This window comes from Panthera leo, chromosome C1 (assembly GCF_018350215.1).
Source record: "Panthera leo isolate Ple1 chromosome C1, P.leo_Ple1_pat1.1, whole genome shotgun sequence".
NCBI lineage: Eukaryota > Metazoa > Chordata > Mammalia > Carnivora > Felidae > Panthera > Panthera leo.
Window position 1 is genome coordinate 156931890 of NC_056686.1, and position 19531 is coordinate 156951420.

The window sequence follows — 19531 nt, forward strand, 5'->3', positions numbered from 1 at the left end:
TGAATCTTTATACTCAGTCTTCTATAGAAGAGTAATGCCAGGCAGACACGTTTCATGATCTGTAAATAATCACTGTATATCATATTGGATGTCTATTGTTGCATAACAATTACCCCCAAGAATAACTGGTTAAAACAAGCATTTATTATCTCACAGTTTCTATGGGTCAGGAATCTAGGTATGGCTTCACCCTCAAGATGTCAGCCAGGAGTGCTGATATGTCAAAGCTCTCCTGAGAGACGACCTGCTTCTGAGCTCATGTGGCTGATGGCAAGCCTCCGGCCCCTCCCGACTGGTAGCTGGAGATACCAGCTTCTTGCCATGTAGGTCTTTCCACCTATGGGAGGTTCACAACATGTCACAATATGTCTGCTTCCCCCAGAACTGGTGATCCAAAAGAGACCGAGCTAGAGTGTCCAAGATGGAATTATAGTCTTCATAAGCTAATCTCAGAAGTGACATCTCTTAGTATTCTATTTGTTAGAAGCAAGTCAATAAGTATGGCCCACATTTAAGTGGAGGAGATTATACAAAGGCATGACTCCTCAAATGTGGGAATCATTATCAACATTCTTCATGGTCTTTGCCTTTGAAAATCTTGAACCATATTACAAAAACTTATTTTGAGAGCATTTGGATGATTCTACTATTATATGAAACTTGCTAAAAACTGATCAATCATCTAACCTCTTTGTTATCTTGGGGTAAATTCTTTGTCCTCTTGGATCATGCCTCAAAGATTTTGTCTTCTGCTCCCCTCTTGTTACCCTTAATTACAGTGTTCTAGAAGCTGATCATTAGTTACTAAAATCTGCAGGAAGAATTCCCCATAGCTCCTCCCTGCGCCTTCTGCTATATTTCATTCAGACTTTCAAGGTCCAGACTGGGAAGGTTCATTTCTCCCTGTATAGGGAACTAGCCTACTGGTCATGTCCTGCTCTAGAATTAAAAGTGTAGCTGAAGTCAACATCCCAGGAGTCCTGTGCAGGGAATAAAAGATGAGGGAGGGGAAAAGCCCATCAGATGAGGCACAAAGATGATGCCTGACCAGCTTTTTCCCTCCCCATCCTCCAAATAGGCATAAGTGGCCACCTATTTTTTAATCAAATCTTTTTTTTTTTCCTATTCTGGCAACGGTGAAGTGAATTAGCAACAGCAATGTCTGCTCAGAGCAGTAACAAAGGTATCAATGGGAGTGGAAAGGAAGATTTGATGGGGGAAGTGCTCTTCTTTTTTTTTTCTTTATCCTTTTAAATAGGTGACCTCTTAGATGGGAAATGTACAATAAAGTATTTTTGTTATTCTCTTTAAAAAAGTGCCCCTATTGAATAACTTGTCAATAAAATAAGGGTCATTCTCCTTGAATATTTGATTAGGCTTCCAGTGAAATGTAAGGAGGCAGCCATGACAGTTTATCTTTAATTGCCACGCCCATGGAAATTTTGGGTTTCTATGGAACTTCTGTGTACCAAAGCTGATGACTACATATCTGTTGTCTAAATGAACGGATTGTATCTCCAAATGTGTAAACGGGATTTTCTTAATATCCTCAAAGCAAAACACCCCCAAATTCTGACTTACTAGACATTAGCAGTAAATATAGACTGGTTTATATCTAGTGCCAAGAAATGTACATGGACTAGGGTAAGACAGACCAATAAGAGTACAGATATTGAGGGGCTGGTGACCAGTGTGAAAATATTTGCAAGGTTACCATAAGGCCATGCTCAGAAGATTGTATCTGAAGTTTCATAGGCCACCTTCAGTATTGATCTTCTTTCCAAAATCTTTGGAAGAGAAGGACAAATTTAAGAAAGTTAACGGACAGCAGTATATTCTAGCCTCAAGTTGATCCAGTAGTGATCCATCTCTGGAAATACATTTGTAAACAATAGGTGTCCCTAAACAACCCAAATGAAGTCTCAGCCTGGCATGGGAGCCAGAGTGTGATGTGCATTTCTCCAGCAAGGAAGTCCTGAGGGTTGGAGGCAGGCAGCCATGCAGTTCCATTGGGGCTCATGTGGGGTGTGACGACCACCATGGGTAGGCATGTGTAGGAGCAGATGGGGAAGAGAACTGGGACTCAGAAGAGCGGGGTTTCAAGCTGTTTCCTTTGGGCCTTCATTTATGTCTCTGAGTGTCACAGGTAAAATGGGGGAAATAAAGCCAACCTCATAGAGTTGTTGTGAGAATCACATGTAATAAAGATACATACTTTTATAATATGTAATTCACAATATATAAATATTTTTATCTAGAGCTCATTATTTCTATAATGGCTGTTTGCTTTGCTCTAAATTCTCATGCCTCCCTTTCTTTGTGATGATCTCTCCACCAGCTTTCAGGATCCTGGTTTTTCTCCTTCCATATTGGAGAAGTCCTGACTCCTTTAGTGCCATCTTCAGTCATTGGTGTCCCCTCTTTCTCCACGGGTTCCTGTCCCTCTGCTACACTCATGTTCAGCCCCTCGCCACCTGACCCTAACATCCTCTTTTTTTTCCTCATTTAGATCTTGAAATAATGTATGTGAAAGTTCAGGTATTGTTATTACTTTCTCACATTTTATAGGATAAAATCTCTACTTCAGCCCAAAAATCTGGCTTAAACTACGAAGACAAATTTTCCTTCCACTATGTTTGCTCATGCAAATGGCTGGTCTGTTGATTGTTCCTGATACGTTTTTTTTGCAGTCCTCCCTCTATCCTTTGGCTTGAGCCATTTCCCCTACCCGGGGTACCCTTTGACTTCTTTTCCCTGGACTGAAAAATCCTGGTGAAGTCTTCTAGCCTCCTTGAAACTTTCTTGCCTTGGCACTTGCTGAATCACGCATTCCTATCTGCACCATTCATGAATGAATGTGGCCTTGAATTGTTAGCTCTCTTCATGATATGCTTCAAGACTTGACTAAATTATAGACCCATTCTGGGAAGAGCTCACGTGTTCCCAGCAGCTGGCCAAGAAAGCAGAACACAACAGATATTTGTTCCACTCCATAGGCAGTCCTGGTTCAAGGTAAACACATGACGCTACAGTGGATGTTTAAAGAACTCTAACTGGAACCAAGACAAATAGAGAGCAACATGTATCCAAAAAACCAATTTACTTATCAAGAAACTATGAAATAACTATAGTAAGGCTCTTCTTCAACAATAATGTGTTCTATTAAGGAAGTGCTCGGCTATGTACTGACAAGCTGTGGGCAAGAAGTTTTCATAGTAAGCAGGCCTAGAACAAGTAGAACAATCCGTATAAAACCAAAGGTTATCCTGCTTTTATTTATTTACTTTTTTACTCTTTTTCTCCTGTCCAGTTAATATTAAATACAGTTATCAGTGAAAGTATCAGTATAGCCAGGAGGAGCAACCCTTACTTTTTTCTCCTTAAATTATTAAGCATCATTTTCTCCCCCTAAAGGAAGAAGATCTTAACAATGCAATGAATAAAGAGCGACAAGAGTCTTCAATAAAATCAAAACTGTTGAGACTGCAAAAAGACATCGAAAAAGCCTCAAGAGACCGGGCAGGTGTGTAATTGTATCTGTGAGTGGCCTGATAAGTGTTCTACTTGGAGGTTTCCTTCAGAGTTAGGGTGATTCCACTTTTGCAGACTGGGGCAGGGACCATCTCATTTAAAGAATCCTATGTCAAACCTAATTTGTCTGAATAAAGAACAATGGGAAAGAAGAAAGGAGAGCACAAACAGGCTGGAAATGATACTTTGGTCTATTTGAGAGAGCTATGTCACCATTTCCAGAAATGCAGCATATTGCTGTGTTTCTGAAATGGCTGGAATGAGGGACAATTTGTTAGGTTGAAAACGTGGTAAACCTGTGCACACAGCTTTTGGTTTTCTTGTTTGTTTCTTTTTAAACTATCCTTCCAAATGACGAAGCTGGGTATGTCAGAATGTGAAGCAGCTCTAAAGGGATACGGATAATAAAAACAACCCCACACTTGTGATTCTGGAATGTGGAGCTTATCTTTTGTGGACTAGAGCGACACGTTGAAATGTAATCCCTGTCAGGAAATCCAAGGGAGTGAAATGTTTAGAAACCTAAATATCATAGTGAGGAAGAGCCTAACACTGTGGGAAGTGTTGGGAATGGACCACGGACTGGGTCTGCAAGGAGATTCAAAAGCTCATCTTGCAAAATAATAATCAAGATTTTTTTTAACTCCAGCATTTCTCAAATTTCATTAAATGAAGGTACAGGCCACTGGTTCAGTAAAATTTAGTAACAACTACGTGCAGAAAGAGCCTCAGCCATTGGGAAGCCCTCCTGGTATCACCTCTGGGCCCAGGCTCCGCTGCCTGTGGCCCCTCTCAGCTGTGTTCCACCAGGGCAGGATGGACAGCGGTGACCGAGAGAATCATTTCATTGCTAGGTTTGGAACAAATGCTGAAATCCTACTCTAGCAACTCTGCCTTCTTGGACACAGAGAGCCAAAGAATCACAGCAGCCTTAATGGACGAGGTAAATATTTGCAGATTCCACCTTCCTAGATTTAATGATGAAAGAGTTATTTTTAGAATACTTGTTTTCAGGACCGATTTGACCTCTCTTTGCCTTTCTTTTCTCATGACATACAACATTCTAGGAAGAGAGCTCCTGTAGTCACCTCCTTGACGAGCAGTTTGAGGGATCCGGAAAAATTCAACTACTTAGAAATGTTTGCTTTAATGTCCTTCCTGGAAAAGAATTGTGCCTAAAATAGAATTCCCCAAAATAGAATAATTCCATCAAGGTCTGGAAACCACGTGTACTTTAACCCAGTTAGGAAAAGTGATTAAACACACACACACAAACCCACAACCAGGGCCTGCATTCAGAAAGGTCTGGATCTGGATCCAGCCCTGCCATTTACAGGGACTTGGGACGACGTTAGTTTTCTCATCTGTAAAATGGGGATATTGGTCCCTACTTCAGAAGGTTATTGTGAGGATGTAGTGTTGGTTAGAAAATGTCAGCACAGTGCACAGAGGAGAGCTGAAAACCTGGTAACTATGAAGATTCCATTTTCCACTGATCCCTCAGCGAACATCACGGTCTTCTGAAAATAACAGGAGAGCGGAAAGATGTGAGGCACAGAGTGAGGGGGGTAGTCTGGGTGTGTGGCAAAAGCTCCTGAGAAAAAGGGAAAAAACTTCAGAGGCTGAGGTTGTTCTGAGGGGAGGGGACGTGCTGTCAGGAGAGGGCAGGGAGAGAGGCATCTCTGGGCCTTTTTGCTGAGAGCCTGGACCTCAGCAGCCCCCAGGCATTTGTGAGAGTGATGGACAATGCAGCCGCTTCAGAGGAGCCCAGGTGAAAGAGAGGTTAGCAAAGTGCTGTGAATTCTATATAGGAATAAAGGCAAACAGATGCTATGAACTATGTGTGCTAGATACAGGTTTTCTGCTATGATTACAGAAATAGGAAGTTGACTGGGGTTAATATGAGAAGAATTCAGGAAGCGATAAAATCTTTAGCAATGTTTTGTAGGATATAGGAAGCTGGGCCAGCTGTCCTTACCTTGTACCTAGCCTAACTAACTGTCTTGTGAAAGCAGGTACCTAATAATTCTGTCCAAACAGGTAATTTCAGTAGTTCTTTGGTGAAAGGAGATAGATATAGCCAGGTACAGTTTAATCGATTGTTTAGCAGAGGCTTCCTTTAGAGGAGGTGCTGTTGGAAAAACAAACCTAACACTCTTAGGGAAAGAAAGGCCTGAATTCTGTTCACTTGGGAACAGAGCTCTAACATAGTTGCAGTGACACATGGCTATAGTTTTTATGAAATTATAAAGCAGTCTGTAGAACATTTTCTGTGATAGTGCAAAATGTTTGGTTTTCTAATTCCATGCAAGTAGTATTTACCAAAATAAAGTCATATGGAGCATTTTTTGATGGTGTTAAGTTGTAAGTTTATTTCTTTGGTTGTTCTTGCATAGAATTTTGTCATCATCATTACCAGCACAGAACATGTATTGGGATCATCTGGGTACATGCTGGCCTGATCCACATAGTGGAGGGTATAAGGTCCGAGAGGGTCTGGCTCCTGAGTTAATGGTGCTTATGATGAAGTAAATATGAACCTTTGAGCAGTGAATGGCAAATATCCATGTAACTTGGCTACACACCCCTGCATCCGATGGGTAACATGAAGTCTACCCAGGGAAGGTTTCTTGCAGGAGGAAACTCTGTTTCATTTAAATTCTTCCTAATTCATTGCCTCTTGGTCCTTCAAGTGCCATATTTGAAAGAAGAATGTTGATAACACATGTTCTAGGAGAAAGTGTTGTGGAAACTGAATATATTTAGAATAGATACTATCTTCAGACACTGGAAGGAGCACCACATAGGAGAGGAAGGAGATTTGTCCTATGATGCTCTCAGATGCAGACTAGGTCTAATGGTAGAAGGTATGTGGTGGGTTTTGGTTTATCTTAGGTAAGCCTGTCCCACAATGCAGTCGATCAGAGGTGTTCAGTTCAGTTCAGTCCAACCGGAGGTGTTGTGGTCCGTTGGCAAGAATGTTAGGGTTAGGAATCCCCCTGCTGGATATGTGGAAAAGGAAGAAATAATGGTCAGGAAGAGACTGGATAAGCAGGCCCCTTCCAATGTTTAGATTCTGTTATTTGGTTTACCCTAACTGAACATAGCTTAACAAAGAAGTTATTACGAAGTTTCTAGTTCAAGGTCAAATGGAGAACAGGAGGTCAAATTCAGAACTAGGAGTGTATCTTTAGCTTCACTTATTTTTTTAAATGTTTATTTATTTGTGTGTGTGACAGAGACAGAGAAAGCGAGGGAGGGGCAGAGAGAGAAGGAGACAGAGAATCCCAAGCAGGCTCTGCACTGTCAGCAGGGAGCCTGATGTGGGGCTCGAACTCACCAACTGTGAGATCATGACCTGAGACGAAATCAAAAGTCAGGATGCTAAACTGATTGAGCCACCCAGACACCCCTAGCTTCACGTATTTTTATACTCAGATACTCCAGACCATTGTTTCCAGTGTCCAGAAGTGTTACTGCAAACTTGTTGGGTAATATAAGACCTAATCTCTTTAAGAAAAATAATAACAGCAGCAGCAGCAACAAAACCCATCTCACACTATTTCAGTTTGATTCTATCGATACAAGTTCAGTTGTGTTCACAATGCTGAGCACAATGTTCAACATCCTTTCTTCAAGGCCTCTGGAAGTCTACCTTCTGCAATCAACACTCATTATTCCCTTTCTCACTGCTCAGCAGAAAATAGCTAAGAGTAAAGCTATTTGTTGCCACAAAATACTGAGTAATATATCTATCAAGGTTTCTGGTTTACCCTGTGTATAGAAGAGTCCAGAATGCGGTGCACTTCACAACTAAGCCTTTCCTTTAAAATACTGAAAGTGTCCACTTTTTGCTCCCTTTAGCATTTTCTGTGCATATCTGCATGAAGTTGAATGTGTACCTTTCTAGACCTCTTTGTCATCTTGGAAGTTATCCTCATATCCCTTTACCCATCCAGTCGTACCTCATGTTCTAGAAATTTACTCACATGGCCAAATGATGTATCCACAGACCAACTTGAAACTAGACCTTTTGCAAGCAAACTCCTACAAACTGTCATCAGTGTTAGCAGAACTTGAGCAAAGACCTCAACCCAACCATCCCTGCAGTAACTCCATCTTCAGGTGGAAAGAAAAGGTAAAAATTTAAGAGATTTGGTTGTAATTTCTTGACTGGGTTTGCTGTATGGAGTGGCTTCAAATAGTACCGGGGCAAAAAGGCTATTATGAATTATATGTGCCACATGTCCCAAATCCCAGTTGTGGAATTTTAAGATAAATTTATTTCTTACTCCTTCTGGGTGAAGTAACAAGAGTTAATCACAAATAAATACATTCTTTGTGGACTAAATATGAGGAGCTAATAATTCTTTGGATTCCTTCTTCATCTTCCACATAACTTTATTCTTTGAACATGCCTCTAGAATAAAATGTCTATGTGCCTAAATTGTAAGATTTTGTGATATACTCTAGTCTCATCCATTTCACATAATACATGACGTGGATAAAGTGTGAGCATAATTTAAAAAATTCACACTGGTGTATTTTCCTGGTGATACACTATAAGGATTGATAATGAGCATGTGCATATATGTGGGTCACTCTACCTTGCAGCTGTTTTCCATTTCCAATCAGAAGGGGGAGCTGTAACCACCTTGTGGTAAGAGGACTTTTCTCTTTCCATGAAACTCAGCTCTAAAATGGTCACAATCATGGCAGATTGAGTCATGGCAATTTCACTTGCATTAAAGCCAATTAAAGTTGAATTTGTAGAAGTAATGCTGTGAACGTTATTATTTGACCTCGAGGTGCACGTCAGAATTGCAAACACAGGGTGTAAAATGCGGTAATTGTCTAATTCTGAAAATATTAAGGCTTTAGAAATAAGAAAGCTTTATGGTAGAGTTTTTAAAACTATTGAATAATTCATTTATACTCTCCCCCCCGAAATTAAAAAAACAAATTCCTTAGGAAAACAGCTGTGGAAGAGTTACTTCTCATAAATACTTTTGATGACAGTGTTGTTAAAAATGACTTTTTTTTTTTTTTAACAATTTAAACAGCAACAGACACATAGTTATGTGAAAATATCTCGGCCTTTTCTGATGAAAGTGAGCAGGGCATCTTGTGGTGGGCAGAGAATCCCGAGTGCTTCATCTGCAGGTAATCCCAGGCCCACAATAATCTGGGGGAGGGTTCTATCGGTAAAGCACGTTGTTACATTTACATTTTATTTTCAGAATCCTTTGGGCATATATCAGCTCAAAGAAATTTGCATTTCAGTTAGGACTGATTCATTTGTTGGTATCTGTAGCTTTCTGTGCAGATGTTATCCAAAATTTGGGAAGGAGTCAAAAAGTGGAGGGTTGAGGAAAAAATGTATGATGTGAGAAGGTACCTTCGATGACTGGCATCCATGTTATTCAGACAGTCTGCATCTGCTGTCCTTACATTCAACCTCAAACCCTTGTGAGGAGTTCTGTCTCCACTGCCTCCTCCAAACTTCCATGGAAATCCTGTCCTTCCTGTGAGAAACACGGTGATCCCAACCCTACTTACTCCCTTTATTCAGCTGCCTTATATTAGCCATTTGCCAGCTCACACCCACCACATTTCACCTTTCAACACACAGATACAAGCTCACACACACGCACGCACACACACACACCCTACCATTGTCCCTTGTTTAACTATAGTTACCATAACCTTGATTCTCAAGTTTCTTGATGAGAAGTTGGTGAAAAGAGTTTCAGTAAAACCCAGGACGTTATGGTCCACTTGGTGTATTAAAGACTCGCGATCGCATTAAGAAATAGTTCCATCAGTACCTAGGGAGGGTGGTAACAAACACGTGCACTAGCTGATGTATGCCTGAATGGCAAAACTGGTGTATGTTTTCCAAAATATGCTTCAACTACCACACATACTAGCTAACTGGTGTTGACAAGTTCATGTGGGAAACAACTTTAAACTGTCATCTTCATTGTTTTTTCTCCAGACTCATTATTTTCCGTACTATGATATAGTTTTTGATTATATAATATACATAGTCCATATACACAGTAGGTATATCATAAATTAGGTTACTATACCCAGGAACGAAGATTATGTGAAATTATAAACTTTCCCTTTGAGAAGATGTCAGTATATTTAAGCTCAGCACCACACTATTCAATAACTGAAGAGCTTCCCATCATATTCATCTTGCCTACTGACACAGCGTTACTAATTATTACTGGATCCAACTTTCAGCGTCTGGTGTGGCCCAGCTCGGCAGTGGTCTTTGCAAGGCTTTATATTCTTTCCAAGCCAGACAAGATGATGAATTAAATTTGGAAAAAGGTAAGAATCATTTTCAAATAGTTTGACTGCCTTCCCATTTGATTTGACTAAAACTCCTGTCTTTGTTACAACAGCCTTAAAAGTTACTACAACATCAAATCATTTCAGGTTTATAATGACCCTTCTTAGAAAATAAAGATAAAGCACATCAAAAATAAGAGTCAGATAATAAAAATAGCTAACATTTATTCCGTGTTTACTGAGTGCTAGATATTGCTACAAGCACGTTGTCCCATTTAATGTTCATAAAAGCCCTGTGAGGTAGGTATTATTATTTATTCCCATTTTATTGTTGAGGAGACTAAGGCATAGAAACGTTAAGTACTTTGGCTAAAGTTACAGGAAGTGGTAGAACATGCTTTGATCTCAGAAACCCAGAGTCATGCTTTTTATCACAGGGCTAACCTGGGCGAGAATGTCAGTAATGGAAAGTTACTAGAAGGGTAGCCTCACCTTTTTCCTTTTCAGAAAACTAAACACACAAGAATGTGAAATGACTTCCTTTCATGGCTTAGGGTAAGCTCGAATTCTAGAAGCCAGGTCAGAGGACTTCCAGCTTAATGTTTCTCCCACTTATCCCTTAGAACAGAGTTTTATGGCCAATCTAAGGAAACAACCCCTTTCTCTGTGTCACAGACTTTTGATGAACATGGAAAGGTATGCTGTCATAGGTTACCTAGACCTCAGCATTAAATAAGAAACAGCCACTAGCCTCAACTTTCCTTGTGTGTCCGATTAACAACCATATTTGGATGTTAAAGCTGAGATCTGGAGATGAAATGGTTAGTGAGAAAGGGTTGTGTTGTAGGAGAGAGCTGTTTACCTGCAAGCAGGACATGGCGTCCAGAGCCAACAGGAAGTCGTGATGGATTTTGCAGCCATATAACAGGGACACCATGTCTTTGCTCTTGGTTAACGGGTGCTTCCTTTTCAGTTTGCTGGTCAGATGTCTTCAGCGACTACTTCTCCTTCTAGTTCAGAAAGAAATAAAGATAAGAAAAAGGGTAATATAGTAGACCCTCTCCTCTGTTCATCTTAAATCAATGTTGCCTTTACCTAAAGTTGGAAGTGTTAGAGAAGTCACTTTGTTCTTCATCACATCATCATAAGGTTACCTACAGCAGTAGGTAAATGAAATGCTGTATTCCCACTTTCCATGTGAATAAAAAACACATTTCCCAGATGCCACCTAGACCCCAGGGCCTGAGTTTGAGGTACATAGTTACACAATAAACTTATTATCTTCTTTGTCTTCAGTTCTCTGTTGGCAGCAAAGTCTACTTATACTTTATCTCGTAAGTGGGTTCTTTATTTATTAAAACATTTTTTTAATGTTTATTTATTTTTGAGAGAGAGAGAGAGAGAGAGACAGAGTGTGAACGAGGGGGCAGGCAGAGAGAAAGGGAGACACAGAATCCCAAGCAGGTTCCAGGCTCTGAGCTGTCAGCACAGAGCCCGATGTAGGGCTTGAACTCATGACTGTGAGATCATGACCTAAGAGTCACCCAGGCACCCCTATAAATGAGTTCTTTAAATAAAAGGAGCCATTGGAGGCTTCAGAAAGCTGGCAACAAGATTTTAAATTATTTGTTTGAATTGCTGGTAGTGGACTGTGTCAGTCTGCTGACTTGAGAGAATTCATTGGAGGTAGAATGTAGGCTGAGAATGATATTTAAGAATAAAAAGTGATTTATGAGTGAGGTGAGATAGTAGGGGTGTATGTGGACAGTCTCCTTTGCCTAAGAAAGAAAATCACTGGGGAAGAAAATGAATGGAAGAAAGACTAAAAAATGACCTCAGAATGATGCTCAAGGTCAAGGAGCTCTCTTGCATCACGAAGGAAGTGGATGTTTCTACTCTAATGTGCAGAAAGCAGCCAGAGAGGAAGGACTCTTTCTCACAAGGGAAGGATTTAGCCAGAGTATTTGGGGGCATCTATGGTTAAGCTTTTAGGGTTATTAATATCAGAATAGTATTTGTTAAAAGAGAGGGAATTAGAGAAGGGCCATGTGTTTCTTAGGAATTCTATTTGAATCATTGCTTTAAAAAGTATTGTCTTCAAATTGACATTTTATTAAACTTACCAAAATTGCTGAATGGGGAGTTAAGTTTCTGTGCAAAGCTATGAGATGGAACTTTGGACTGTGAAATTGGCACATGTAATGGAGGGAAGCCGTCTTGATCTAAAGAAAAGTCTGATAGCTGAGACATAATAGTCACCATAGCAGACTGTCTTGGCCACCAACATGAGAAATCCTTAACACACAGACACCAAAAAAAGAGTTTGATGACAAGCTGTATCTGACGTGAGCCATCCAGCATGAGAAGGATATATGATCCAACATGATTCTGGTTTTTTTTTTTAATTTTTGATGTTTGTTTATTTTTGAGAGAGAGAGAGAGAAGAGAGTGAGAGACAGAGTGCAAGCAGGGGAGAGGCAAAGAGAGAGGGAGACACAGAATCCAAAGCAGGCTCTAGGCTCCAGGCTATCAGCACAGAGCCTAATGCAGGGCTTGAACCCAGGAACTGTGAGGTCATGACCTGAGCTGAAGTCAGACGCTTAAGAGACTGAGCCACCCAGGGGCCCCAATGCCATTCATTTTTAATGAAACTATTTTATGGCACAACTTTGATTGCTCGTTATCTTATGCTTTTTAATATTCTCTGCATTATGCCTGCTTCACACAGAGGTGTTCAATAAGTTTGGCTTTACCTAAATCATGTGCAGAGACTGATGCTAACAAGTAACTCCTTGAAGGCACAATCTCCTTAAAATTGTTTTACCAACTGGATTCAGGCTTGTGCTTAAATGGCAGAGACCTGTTTGTCTAACTAAATGTGCTTTTTACAGGTGACATTGTGACTATATACAAGAAAGAAGAAGAAGGATGGTGGTTTGGTTCTTTGAACGGAAAAAGGGGTCATTTTCCTGCCGCTTACGTGGAGGAGCTCCCTTCAAATGCTGGGAACCCGGCTACGGAGACGTAAGACAAGATTCCGAACACGCCGCCTTAGTCCGTAAACTTCACAATGCAGTGCAAATAAAGATAAATGCTGTAATCTTTACAAATAGGTAACGGTGTCCTCCCTGTGTGTCATGGCACTTTGCACTCCTGCTTATTTGCCTGAAACAGAGTTAGAAGATGAAGAGCAAAGGGAGAAAAGAAAGAGACCCTGCAGTTCCTAGAGTTTTTGAATCCTAGGAGACCCTAGAGATGCCCCAACACAGCCCCTGATGTCACACACAGAGAGTCAGAGCTCAGATCATTCAGCCACTTGTCTGAAGTCACATAGTTTTCTGGTAGTGCCGCAGAGATTAGGACTTAGATGTCTTTTTCATCTGGATCGTGTGCCAACAGGCCAGAGCAGGCCCGTGAGGGGTCAGGCAGTGTCTGGGAGACAAGGAAGAACAGATTAAGTCTGAGAAGAATTCAGCAGAGCCCTGGCAGATAAGACCCCTGGGAGATAGGCCCAGGTTAGAAGAGGGTAGAATAAAGAATCAGGAGCTGAGGCCAAGAGTCCCTATGATCAGGAGAGGGGATGCTAGACAAGAGGTCTGGATACTAGGTGAAGCTCAGTGTAGAACGGAGCCCCATCCTGAGCCAACCTTCTGATGTAGTGGCTTCTTGTACACCTTCTATGCACAACCGGAACTTCTATTAGAAGTGAGATCAGGGGTGAGCCAGAGATGGTTTGGAATCTGAAAGCGAGAGCAAGGTGGATAGGAAAGGGTTAGGAAGGAGACAGTGCCTGAAAACTCTTGCCTCCTTGTCCATTTGGAAACTTCATATACCAATTTAGAGGTACGAAACTCGCACTTCCCAATTAGTCAGTGTGAAGAGAATATCCTCAGCAGCTTCCTAGTGAAAGGAACCTTAAACGCTAATGAGTCTCTCTGGATGGAAAGTTCTGGAAATCAACATTTATGGTTAAAATGGAATATTTAGAGAGAAGCAGTTTTATGCTCCTTCCTCAAATGCCCTCTAATGGGTAGAGGTTGGGGATGAGACAGGGTAGGCCTCAAATTCTTCCCAAGGGGAACATTTTAAAATGGAGAGAAGTGGTTCAGCAGCATCTTTCAGAAAATGACCTAAGTCAGCCTGGAGATCACACTCTATTGAGTGGAAGGTCCTGGTGTTGATAGAGACATCTGGGCATGTTTACTATTGTGCCTAATAGTCTGACATTAGAGTAATTAAAATCCATTCCATTACTGTCCTGCCACCTACATCTTTATTTTTAATTAAATTTTGCACTTTCAAAAAGGAACTTTCAAACCAAGGCACCTATGTTTTTTATACTCTGTACCACTGCACTCCTATAGCAGGATATAATGAACACATAGAGATATTTATAGATAGAGATACCAGACCTGAAGGAGCTCAAGTAAAATTTGTTATGTGAGACATAACTTACAGCCTAGAAGAGCAGATCAGAAGTTTTAATGTCACCCTTAATGGTGTACTAATGAAGGCTTTCTACATGTAGAAAGTTGGCTGAATAATAGGCCATTAGACCATGAACAGAAAATTTGAATTTATATTTCCTCTTCATCTTACTTCTTTCCATTAAGCCTTGATGTATAAAAAATTGTGTAGCAATTGACTGCAGCCTACAATGGATCATTTGTGTAGAGAAAGTGATGATAATGATGGTTGGGCCCTGAAACTCACTGGAAGCAATTTTCAAAGAAGGATGCCCCTCTTTCTTCATAAGTCAGTTTTACTTTGTGAAAACATAAATGATTTTCCTGTTTTGTAATGTTGCTGAAAATTCTTTTTGCATCTGTGTTATATAATATTTAAACCTCAAAGAAATACTATAGGGAAACTATATATACAAATATAGTCGGGTAGGACAGACTTGTTGAATATCCTTTCAGTAGGGCAAGAATTTTCCGATTGGACGGGTAGGAATGGTAGCCCTTATATTTAGATAAAAATTAAATGTATATTGTGAAGATTAATGATGTACAAAAGCCTTCCATACAGAATAAAATAATTTTTAATATTCATACTTTTAAACTCTTTATTGGGCTTTCATAATTACACTACACTATTCAGTTCCATATCTCAGGAAGTTTTTAGCAACATTAACAACCTGAAATATAGGCAGTAGAGGTCTGAGCCACTGAAAACATCACAAGGCATTTTTCTACTTTATCTTCTTTCTAGTAGAATGCAAACTGATACATCTATCATGCTATCAACCAGAAAGATCTATGAATTTCATTTTTTTTGCATTTTCAATTACCCATAATAATTAATATTTATAATGACAAAAAGCAATTTTATCACTTAAAGTGCCTTCCGATCTAAAAAAAGTAATATCCAGGTTAGAGTAAAGTAAATTTTATTGCACAGTATTATAAGGCTTTAACTGCTCAGTAATTTGAGCAGAGGGTAACTTTGTTCTCCCCTCCCCCCAAAAAACCCTCCTCCCTCAAAGTCTTAATGGCCTTGGGGTTGTAATCAGCCCGGCCTAGAGCAAGAAAAGTGCATTAGGATCAAATAACATGTCCTATTGTTCTTTGCAGTGTTACACAGGAAGCGTGTATAATCCCAGGGCAGATATGCTTGGAGGTGGGGGCAGGGGGCCTACAAACCGGTGGGACTGGACTCGGACCAGGGTTGGGGACACAGCAGAGAAGAGCAGGAAATCTTTTGCGAGGGAGTGCAGCTACTCGGATAGAGCTACAAGGATAGTGTCAGAGATTCTGGGAAGCTGTGATCCAGAGTGCAGAGCCCTGCTGAGCCAAGGATGCCAGGCCTCCCACTCCCAATCACAAGCACCATGGACGATAAACTACCAAGCCAGAGAATCCAGGTTGCCCTTTAGCCGGGAGCTCGGTTTAGGGAAACTAGGTGGACCTGTGGGTGCCTGCAGCTGGGGAAATGTGCCTAAGCGGGACATTCCAGTGGCCACCCCCTGGGGTGGGGTGGGGGGGGGGAGGTCACGGCAATGGGAGGAAAGCAGCTTCCGCCAACCGGCCAGAGTTTGGAATAAAGAGACTTGCACAGAGTTCGAGTGAAATACTCTTTCAGGATAAGGAGAAGCCGACCTGGGCGTGGAAGCAAACCGAACTGGCCAGAGAAAGACCTTGATTCCACAGCTCAGGACTAATGATAGAGATCTGGGGACCACATAGGGAGTCACACCAAGGGAGTGCCTGGAAAGGACTGGGACCTGCCTAGCCACGTATATGAGGTGGCAAATGTGTTAACTGAGCTCAGTCTCAGCTGGCTTGTAACTTGGGTTTTTCTGACACTGGGGCAAATGGCTCAGTGCTTGCTGCAGCGATTCTCCGAGTGCGGTGCTGGGACCGGCAGCACCGATATAACCTTGGACTAAGTTAGAAATGCAAAATGTCAGCCCATACTTTACCCGAGGCCAGAAACACTGACGTCTGTGGGTTAGGTGTTTCTAGTGCAAATTGAAGCTTGAGAACCACTGACTCACTTGAATGAATCCTGAGAATAGCGTCTAAACAGACGCACCGCGGAAGGAGCACTGTTGAAGGAGAAAGTGGAGAATACCACGTACCCAGGAAGGCCGCTCTAAAAAAAGAAATATCCCTTCCTTTTGGTCCAATAAGTTTTTAAAGATGAGTGTTGCTGGGGACTGTGCCCAACAAGGCTTTCTCCATTGTGAGGGCTGCTCCTTTCCTCCTCTGTCACATGCTCACTCTTGGCCCAGGGAAGAAGGAACACTTTGGACTACATTACACCCCCTCACAAGAGACTCCTCTTCTTTCTCAGCCACTTACTTGATATTCTTGTTAGCAGAAGAAAGCCTGGTATGGTCCCTATCTTGATACTAGAGAATGAGAAGCAAACAGCTCTCCCCTCACAATCCATTCCCCTTTACTCCCCACCCCACCACCCAGGGTCTAAGAGTAGATAATCCTCCTTCTGACTTATGATCAAAAGTCAATAGTAGCTTAACAACACTATGCCACCAATGCCTATGTCATCTATCTCACTATCTCATCAGGTAGGCATTTTATCATCTCACATCACAAGAAGAAGGGTAAGTACAGTACAATAAATACAGTACAATTGATCATGCACTAGGCCACAGAACAAGTCTCTAGAATGGTCTGACCACAATATAAGTTAAAAATTCCTAAGAAAAGGATAATTTAAAAACCACATGCATTTGGAGAACACATACATATGTGCACCTGCACGCACCTAAGCACATATATGTACACACACACACACACACACACACACACAACCTTCTAAATAAGCCATGGTCAAAGAAGAAATCTTAATAGAAATTTTAAAATATTAGAAATAAAAAATAGGAAAGCTACTACATATTAAAATCTGTAAGTCTGGGAAAGCAGCTTAAAAAATTCTATAGGGAAAAGTAGAAAGGCTAAAATTAATGAACTGAGTATCCTAAGTATGGATTTATAAAAACAACAGCAGAATCAACCCAAATAAAGCAAAGGATTTGAAAGGATTAATAAATTGAGCAAACCTTTGGCAGAATTAAGAGAAAAAAGCATAAAAAATATTATTTATAAGGTAAAAGTGGACATACTACAGCAGATACCTAAAAGCTAAAATCACATACTATCAACAACTTTACGCCAATAAATTTGTAGAAAAGCAAGCCCAAAAGACAAAATTCTCAAAAAATATGCATTATCAAAACTCACTCAAGAAACAAAATATAACTGGATAATGTAATTACTATTAAAGACATTTAATGAGTATTTGCAAAATATATCTTCCTACAAAGAAAACACAGTCCAGATAGTTCCATAGGTGAGTTCAAAAACAGATAATCTCATTCAGACTTTTTCAGGAAGTAGAAAAAAAAGGAACACACCTGAACTATTTTCAAGGTTTGAGGGTGTAGGATAACCTTGATACCAAAACCAAAGTTAATATACAAAGGAAAATTATAAGCCAATCTCATTTATGGCTATAGATATAAAAATTTAAACAGAATATTTACAAACTGAATCCAACACTATTGAAAAAAAAAGATTGCACATCATGGATAATTGGATTTATTCCAGGAAGGCAGGGTTGATTCAATATTTAAAAAAAAAAAAAATCTATTGATATAAATCACTATGTTGACAGATTAAAGATGAAAATCTATATAGATGCAGAAAAAACATAACATTAACATTCATAATTATTTTAATTTAATTTAATTTTTAATGTTTATTTTTGAGAGACTGAGCATGAGAGAGGGAGGGGCAGACAGAGAGGGAGACATAGCACACAACGCAGGCTTCAGACTCTGAGCTGTCAGCACAGATCCCAATGTGGGGCTAGGACCCACGAACCATGAGATCATGACCTGAACCATGTCAGATGCTTAACTGACTGAGCCACCCAGGTGCCCCCATGATAATTACTTTTAGTTAACTGAGAATACAAGCAAACTTCCTTGACCTGATCAACAGAAAAGAAAATGGCAAGTTTGGGAAACTACCATAGTACAGTATAGCTGAAACTCAAAAAGATTAAATGACTCGCTTAAGATCAGGTACCACAGACGGGACCACATCTTAATTCTCAGATTTTTCCACAACACCATTTTGATGCTGGCAAACAGAACTTTTCACAAATTATTCAAGATTTATCATTATACTTTGAATCTCATATGTTGCCTCTTTCAAATGAAAGACCTTATCCTCAGCTGCTTCCAGCTGGTTGCTAAGAGAACAGGAAACGTGACGAAACTCTAAACATTCTTCACATCAAACCACATCATAGAGTGTTCACGCTTCTCACCATGATGTATTTAACGATAACCAAGAAAGGGGCTGATTTTAAATAGCTTCTATTTCCTCCAGTTTACTTGACAACTGGACTCTATTTATACTTAGATGAAACTCTTTATTCGGAATGAATCTTATTCTCTATTAGCTCGTCATTAAGTCAAGAGTCGCCTGCAGGGCCATCTTTATCACCTAAAAATGGCTGAAGATAGCGGCAACACAGCTGCAGGTATTATTGAACAAGTTAGCTCCTTTTCAAAGGCTTAATTTTGATTTCCTATTAAATAATTTTCTATTGAGTCTGGACGGTGTGCTCAACATTAACAGGTATTTCTTAAGCTTCTACTTTGTGCCAGACACACTATGCAAGGGAATAGCAAAATAGGCAATTTGCTGTCATGGTACACAAATCAAAACAGAACTAATTGTCTCTGTCTAGGAATTTTCTGAGTTGGAGGAGAAGTAACTTTGTAATCCTCATCAGCTGGGAAATTGAAATTTTTAATGCATTTGAACATTTTAGCAGATTCTGTGCCAATTATTTGTTTTTTAACTTGAACAGTGTAGTGATTGAGTTTAATTTTTTAAATTTTTTTCTATTATTACTACTTTTAGAGAGAGAGAGCATGAGCAGAGAGAGGGGCAGAAAGAGAGAGAGAGAGAGAGAGAGAGAGAGAGAGAGTGAATCCCAAGCAGGCTCCATGCTAAATGTGGAGCCCAACATGGGGCTTGATCCCACAATCCTGGGATGATGACCTGAGCCAAAATCAAGAGTCAAACGTTCAAACAACTGAGCCATCCAGGTGCCCCTTTTAATATTTTTTTTAATTTAATTTTTAAAGATCTCATTGTTCATTTTATTACAAAATTAGTCTACCCCATTTGGATTCCATTTTATTTATTATTTG

The 19531-nt window shown here is 40.2% G+C and overlaps 1 protein-coding gene across 4 annotated transcripts in view; it reads left to right on the plus strand.

Moving 5' to 3' along the window:
* Positions 1-14890, plus strand: part of NOSTRIN (nitric oxide synthase trafficking) — a 60084-nt gene extending 45194 nt beyond the window's left edge. For 3 of the 4 annotated variants that reach the window (XM_042949037.1, XM_042949034.1, XM_042949036.1), the window contains 6 exons: positions 3415-3523; positions 4386-4474; positions 7544-7669; positions 8595-8694; positions 9784-9873; positions 12726-14890. In XM_042949037.1, coding sequence (XP_042804971.1) covers positions 3415-3523; positions 4386-4474; positions 7544-7669; positions 8595-8694; positions 9784-9873; positions 12726-12862 — 651 coding nt within the window. In that variant the 3' untranslated portion in view covers positions 12863-14890. Of the gene's footprint in view, positions 1-3414; positions 3524-4385; positions 4475-7543; positions 7670-8594; positions 8695-9751; positions 9874-12725 lie in introns of all 4 variants that reach the window. The other variant, XM_042949035.1, reaches the window with a different exon arrangement.
* The last annotated feature ends 4641 nt before the right edge of the window (positions 14891-19531 follow it).